We start from the raw sequence: 7,291 nt of genomic DNA, 5'->3' as shown, positions 1-7,291 counted from the left end.
CGTTTAAACTTGTCACCCCTTGTCCTGTCACTCCCTGCCCTTGGAAAACGTCCCCCCCAGCTTTCTTGTACCCCCCCAGGCACTGCAAGGGGCTCTGAGGTCTCCTCGGAGCCTTCTCTTCTCCAGGCTGAACCCCCCAACTCTCCCAGCCTGTCCCCATGGCAGAGGGGCTCCAGCCCTCGGAGCATCTCCGGGGCCTCCTCTGGACTCGCTCCAGAGCTTAATCCAGTGTTCAGCCACCCTCATGGTAAAAATAGGGTTTTGCGGTGTTGATACTTGTGTCTGTTGCCTCCAGTCCTTGCTTTCAGTACTTCTCCGAAGCATCTGGCTTCTTAGAATCCAGCTGTAAGAAAGTAGAAAAGTGCCACTTTACTCCCTCGCACCCCAAAGTAAACAAGCCCAGCTCTTTTCTGGGCCCTGTCCCCTCGCCATCTCGATGGTGACCCTCTGCTGCGCTCACTTGGTTTGCCAGTAGCTCTGGTGTGTCAGTGCTCCAGGCCTGGTGCAGCATTCCAGGGGTGATCTGATGAGTACCAAGCAGAGGGGTCAGTTCTCTTGGCTTGTTTCTTGGCCTTCTGCTAGTGCAGGAAGGAGCACATTCCATGGGCATTTGCTCTCAGTTTTCTAGGTAGGGGAGCGATACTGGCTAGTTTGTAATTCCCCAGATCCTCTCTTGTGTGGGGTTTTTCTTTTTTTTTTGGAAGCTGGCATACGTTTGTCGTGCCCTACCCCATCACTGGGGGTCTGCACCAGTTGCAGTGATCTCTCAAGAAATAATAGTGAGGTCTCGTTGTGTCATCGCCCTTCTCCTTCAGCATCTTTGGGTCCATCCTGTAGAGTTTGTGTTTTTATGTCAGGCTTACTTCAGTAGTCCCCAGCTCTGTCTCCCGTGGCAGAGAAGAGCTGATGTTGGAGGGCTGAGAGTGAGGAGGGAGGCAAGAAAAGCATTGAGTACCTCAGCGTTTTCCATGTCCGGGGAAGGTGTCCCCATGCTGTTCAGCACAGCCCCTTGTTTGACAAAGCTTTTCATGTTCCCCTTCACTTCCAGAACTGTAGGATTCTTTATTTTGCCTTATTCACTGCTGAAGTTAAGTAGGTTTGCTGAAGTTAAGTAGGTTTACAAAAAAATCCCAAATAAGACAGGTTTTAGAGCCATGGTGTGGTTTGACGTGAGTTAGAGAGACTACACGTATTTAAGGAAATGGATTTTGATTGGTTGCCACCATCAGAATTAATTGAAACCAACCATCAGCTCCCACTGGGAAAGTCATTAGATGGTGGCAACATTTGCCCGAGTTAGCAGCAAATGCTGTGTGGTACAGAATTAAATCCTTCTGATGTAGAAACGGCATCGTTCCAGGCTGGTTGAGTTTCCAGACATTGGTATGAGGATGTAATTTTTGGAATACTTTGAATTTCTTGTAGAAATTACGGAGTTTTTTTCTCTCTGCAGAAATTAATTTCAGAACTTCAGAAAATGTTTTCTACAAAAAATGAGACTTACGTGTTAAAATTATGGCCGCTCTTTGTCAAACTACTTGGAAAGGTAAGCGGAAAAGTAGTTAAGTTGTACAGTCGTGAATCTTTAGGGAAGGGATTTCTCACAACATGAATACTTAATTCTGAACTTCTTCATCTTCAGACTCTGCATCGTAGTGGCAGTTTTATCAACTCATTGCTGCAACTGGAGGAACTTGGATTTCGTAGTGGCTCACCAGTGGTAAAGAAAATAGCCTTCATTGCATGGAAGAGTCTAATAGATAATTTTGCTCTAAATCCAGGTAGATTAAAAAAAGTTAACCTGAATTGTTTTGACTACTGTCACTTTACATAAGAGGAAGAAAATATTCTGTCTAAAGGTGGTCAGTGCTACGGCACACGCCACTGGATGCACACGTAGTGTATCTGTGGTATATCCGTAGTGGTATGTACTGTGTGTGTGTACAGAAATGAAATTCACGCTTGGTTTTGGTGGTTTTTTTTAAGGAAAAGTGACAGTTTCATCAGTAGTTCTATCGTAATTTGTCTGCCAAGAGAAATGAATAGGATAAAATGAACATACCTTTCTTGTGCAGTGCTTTAACAACAGCAATCCAATAGGGAATAAAACATTGTGTAGGCTAATTACCTGTGTGGATTAATTGGTGAAGAGCAAGGCTTCTATGGGCAAGAATTTTAGAGGTGTTAAAGTTGCTTTAAAACCGAGACCTGAACAAGGCATGAGTCTAGCCTCTGTTAAAACACAACAGTGTTTATTTTTCACCTTGACTGGGCTTCTCCTCACTGTCTGTCCCGAAGAGGATGTGGCCATTTCTCAATTTGGCCGAAATTAACTTCGGTTGTCGTTTTAATTTGTTTCTTATCTGGTCGTTTGTTCTGGTCATTGTTTCCCATAAGTTAATTAACAAAGGATTTGATTCTTTCAGAAGATAAAATCCATGGCACAACGTTTGTTGTGCTAACGAGGATTGCAGCAGCAAAAGCAGCTTCTGTCAGCAGCCTCTTGCAAATTGCAGGTGGACAGGTTCTGGTGCTGCTGAGCTGGCTAAAAACTTCTCTTCATGGAACACTTGTACAGGCTTGAGCAAACTTCTGTCCAGACATGCTATGCTATTTCTGATTTAGTGGTAAATGGTCATTTGCAGGCTTGGTACGGTATTTAAGATCGTTCATTCTCATCAGCAGTAATTCACATGCTTGTGAAGTGTTTTTCTTTAATTGTGGCATACAGGGTGCTCTAACATAGCAAGCAGGAGTGAATTTCCTTCTCTGTTGGTATTCAGTAGCTTTCATTACAGTCTTGGTGTCAGAAAGAAATAGTTGCTGTTTCCAGGGTTGTTCTAAACAACAATCAGAACAGTAAAACAGTCTGAAAGCTTGGTGTGTTTACTCTGTATTTTAGTTTTGCAAATTGTCATTAATTGGATTTTAAACTAAAATAGATGAGGAAAAAAACTTAAAATATGCTCTTTTTTGATCTTCAAGATATATTGTGCAGTCCTAAAAGGCTGAAATTGCTCATGCAGCCACTGAGCTCGATCCACGTGAGAACAGAGGCTTTGGCACTGACAAAGCTGGAGGTCTGGTGGTATTTACTCATGAGGCTGGGACCTCAGCTGCCTGCCAACTTTGAACAGGTAACACAACTGAACACAGTCATAGCACAGGCTCTTAGCCTGGGTTGAGCGGGTGGAGTTAAGTCCCCTTTTTGTTACTGTAACTTATTCTGGACCTGCTTTGTCCTTCTTTAGTTTGTTATTAAAATACAACAGTTGTGAGGAACCAAATCTGACTTGTGTACTTGGGCGCTGTGTGTGTATGTGTTATATATAGCACTGTGCATGCAATCTTATGAAGATCCAGATAATTAGGGGGTGTACGTGTGTGTCACGTGAGCATCTCTGTGGGAATCTCCAGTGAGTGCCTGCTCTGTAAGGACTGCGTTGTCCTTCCCCTGTGCAAGCATGTGTTCTGGAAAGCACCGTAGGAAAATGTACTGAGAAGTTCACAAAATATTTAGAAAGGTGCACAGAGAGAAAAATGATCCAAGTGTTTCATTGCTACTCACATTATAATTGGAATGAGCATAATGCTTCTCTTAGGCTTTTGAATTTCATTAAATTAAACTTCAGGATGGGAGTAAAGGAAAAAAACCCTACCATTTTAGGTATGGTACACTTGAATCATTCTAACATGAGTTTTTGTTTAATCTAGCCATTTCTAATTCATGTATCAGTGCATATTTTATACAGCACCTTAAACATACTGTTAAAAGTACCCAGAAACACTGATGCTGTGAACAGCAGTACAGTCTGTGTGATCTTTGAAATGTGTGGTTCTGCATGGCTTACAGCTTGCCTGTGTTCACTGAGGTTTGGTATCTTTGCAGGTTTGTGTACCGTTAATCCAAAGTACTCTGAGTCTAGATTCTTCTGCTGCACCCCAAGGAACTCCTTCACGTGTACAAACCAGCCAGAGTTTTGCCTCGGCAACCCCTGTGCAGAAATCAGGTATTGAAGCACAAGCCTGTTTCCGACTCCCTTCTAGATGCAGCAAGGAAGCCGTTCTGTGTGACGCGTTCATGCTTTTTGTTTGCAACATAGTGTTACTGAAAACAGTTGTCTTTGTGCATGTTCCTTGGATGAGGTGTCGGCTTACAGCGGAGGAGGCTGTTGTACTGAGTATTTCAAGTTTGCAAGATTCCAGTTCCCCATCCCTGGCTGTCTTCAAGGCCAGGCTGGATGAGGCTTGGAGCACCCTGGTCTAGTGGAAGGTGTCCCTGCCCATGGCAGGGGGTAGCACTGGGTGGGCTTTTAAGGCCCCTTCCCACCTGAACTGTTCTGTGATTGTGCTGATCAGTTGTGTTGAGGACCATCCTTTATGTCTGGATTGGTGTTCCCTTTTGCAAGGGAGCTGTGGCTTGAAAATGTATTTTTTCCTGCATTCATATATGTGCTATTTACATACGCCATTCTCATTTGCATAGCACTTCTAGTTTCTGCCTGGATAGTAGCCCAGTGATCATGATACACCAGTAATTTCGTTACTTTAAATACATGTGAAATTACACCTACTTGAGCTTTACATCTAAATGCCTGAGATAAGGAGCTGCCTTTTTCTCCTCTGTATGGAAAGCTCGCATTCACGCCTCGTGCAGCTCCAGACTGCTGTAGTTGGACACCTCAGATATGTTGTGGAAGTCTCCTCGATGTGTTGATCTTCCTTTGTTCCCTTTTTTAAAAAACAGTAGTTCATCTTAGCACTGTGAGGTTGTAACTGAGGTTGATCAAAATGCTTTACGCAGGATTGCTCTGAAACTTGTGCTCGGCGTAAAAGCTGCTGAGGGTAACTTTCACAGCAGTGGAGTTTCCACGTAACTAGGATACAGCGTAGCACCGGGCTTGCTCTGTAACCACAACTTCCAGGGAGACTTCTGTTGCCACAATTAAGTTTGGTGTCTCAGACTTTGATCTCTAAAAGATTTTTATGCTTCCAAAATAACAGTTGTAACGGTAACATTAAACCCTACTTAATAGGAGTGTGGGCTTAGATACCCTTCTGGCTGGTAGAGGTCCCTTTCAGCCAGTGCTATTCTATGATCAGTTCTTCTCACGTTAACTTTGGGGTTTTGATCTGTTGGATCTGTCACTGGTTGCAGGTGAAATACAAGACAATGTCCTTTTCCTCCCCTCACGTAGGTCCTCACCCATTTGCAAGTCCCGCCACACCGAGGATAAACTTGAATTCTAGTGCAACAGGAGTGGTGGTGATTCCTTCCATTCAGCTTTTGGGAATTGAAATGCTGCTTCACTTCTTCATGGGACCAGAAGTTTTAGATTTTGCTAAGCAAAACAAACTTGTACTTAGTTTAGGTATGCAAGTTACAGTTCTTTGAAGTACTTTCCTGTAATCTGAAACTTCCACTTTTGTTGGATTTAAAGATGTCTGTTAGCATGACACGCTTTAAACATCTAAAACTGTCAGTTGTCACCTTTAAAGCTGTTTTTATGTGAAATGCTGTACACATAGATATTCGATTATTTTGAAGGCTTATCTTACCTGTACACTGCAAAATGCCAGATTTACAGAACATCTCTCTTTGTCCTCCTAGAGCCTCTCCAGCACCCCCTCATCAGTAGCCCTTCTTTTTTTTGTAAGCATGCCAGCACACTTATAAACGCAGTTCGGGATGGCTTTATTGCAATTGGAAAAGAAGTTCCTGGTAAGAACTCAGTGGTGAAGCTTGATTTCTTTTCTGGAAAATGGGGCGGGGAAGGAAACCAAAGTAAAACTAACTGCTTGCTGTGACAGTCCAGCGCTGGTGTTGCATAGAAGCAGTCTGACTTTGAAAGCTGATGTCAGTTTTGGCTTACCTCAGAGTCCGTTTAGCACAGTTCGTATTTTATCTGCCATTTTCCTTAATGCTTTTATTACAAACTGAATGAAAACATTAATCTCTTTCTCTCAGATTGTATGCTGAATGCTATTTGGAAGGACGTAAATGGATATGTAAAAACAGCTATTGAATCAGGTAAAAAGTGCATTTTTAATTTGTCGTTCCTGGCCAGTTAATGGGTTGATTTACTTTAAAGACTGGACCTTCAGTAGTATTTGCTTTGTTGCTGGTGAATCTTGGGTTTAGGCATCATCAGTAGCTGTTTTCGAAGCGACAGCTGGTATGTTCATGATAACCTATTTGTGTGACAAACACAATACCTGTGATCTGATCCAGTCAAGCTTACTGGGAAGGCACGGCGGAACGTGACTGCAGGGGAATTGCATGTAGCACTGTAACTGCTTTTCTTGCTGAGGAAATTGCTCCGTTTTCCAAACAAAAAGAAAAAACTCCACCCCGAGTCTTTGGCATTGAGAAATTGAGGCGTTCAGTGTGTCACTCAAAGGAGTGGATGTAGTCTTTGTTATGTGACTGTGGCTACCTTTTTTGTCTTTAATTACATTTTATTTCCTAGTAATTTTATTTCCTTTTTACAGATGTACAGAAGTAAGGGGTTTCCTATTTCAAAACAAAGTGCTCATTACTCTCTAACAGCGTTGAAAGTGCACAATATTTACACTGAAAGATGTAACTGAAAAGCGTAGGAGGAGTGAAGTGCATTGCTTGGACAAATGCAAATTTTCACAACTTTTTTTTAGCATGTCAAAGTTAAGGAGGTTAATGATACAAAGATGTTTCAGTTTTGCAAATAAAGCTTAGGGGTTTTTTAACTTTTCAGTTTGAGAGCAGAGTTGGTATATGAATCTGTTAAGTATTCAGTATACATCTATAAATATACACAATTTTTTTTTTTTTTAAATCTTGCAGTACATCATAATTAAGTTTTAAATGGTCAGTGACTGTTATTTGTTCTGCTCTGACTGTAAATATCTTTTATTCTAGGAAATAAGAAAGAAAAGCAAGGGTCGGAAATACTGACTGTGTTGCTCCAGGCCTTAAAAAACATTGTTAGATCAGATTCTCTTCCCGTGCAGAAAATACTGGTAAGTTGAGTGGGTTTGTCTGGCTTTTACTTCTTTCTTTTTGATGCTCTAGATTGTGATTGGTAGCAGCCTTTTGCATCTAACTTCCCAGAAGGGTCTCGTCTAGAGATAGTTGTTTTGGTGTAAACTCTGAGTTTTCTCACCAGATGGCGTAGTGTTGCCGAAGGGTTTCTTCCTTTAAAAGCCTTTTTCAGATATATCAGCAGTACTTACAGAATCGGGGGACAAAGGGTTAGAATGTCCTCTCAGCAAGTTTGCTGCCCATACCAAAGTGGGAGGAGTGGGTGGGGCG

General features: G+C 42.3%; 1 protein-coding gene across 1 annotated transcript in view; it reads left to right on the top strand.

Annotated features, from left to right (window-relative positions):
• The window catches only part of RIF1 (replication timing regulatory factor 1), a gene marked incomplete at both ends in the record, with an annotated part of 29,581 nt that overhangs the window by 6,766 nt on the left and 15,524 nt on the right, over positions 1-7,291 (top strand). Inside the window, 8 exons of the mRNA XM_010160741.1 lie at positions 1,454-1,546; positions 1,643-1,781; positions 2,986-3,137; positions 3,890-4,010; positions 5,199-5,372; positions 5,612-5,722; positions 5,969-6,031; positions 6,899-6,999. Coding sequence (XP_010159043.1) covers positions 1,454-1,546; positions 1,643-1,781; positions 2,986-3,137; positions 3,890-4,010; positions 5,199-5,372; positions 5,612-5,722; positions 5,969-6,031; positions 6,899-6,999 — 954 coding nt within the window. The remainder of the gene's footprint in view (positions 1-1,453; positions 1,547-1,642; positions 1,782-2,985; positions 3,138-3,889; positions 4,011-5,198; positions 5,373-5,611; positions 5,723-5,968; positions 6,032-6,898; positions 7,000-7,291) is intronic.

The sequence above is a fragment of the Eurypyga helias genome, unplaced genomic scaffold, assembly GCF_000690775.1.
Source record: "Eurypyga helias isolate BGI_N326 unplaced genomic scaffold, ASM69077v1 scaffold24910, whole genome shotgun sequence".
NCBI classification, from domain to species: Eukaryota; Metazoa; Chordata; class Aves; order Eurypygiformes; family Eurypygidae; genus Eurypyga; species Eurypyga helias.
This window is presented reverse-complemented; position numbering and strand designations above follow the sequence as displayed.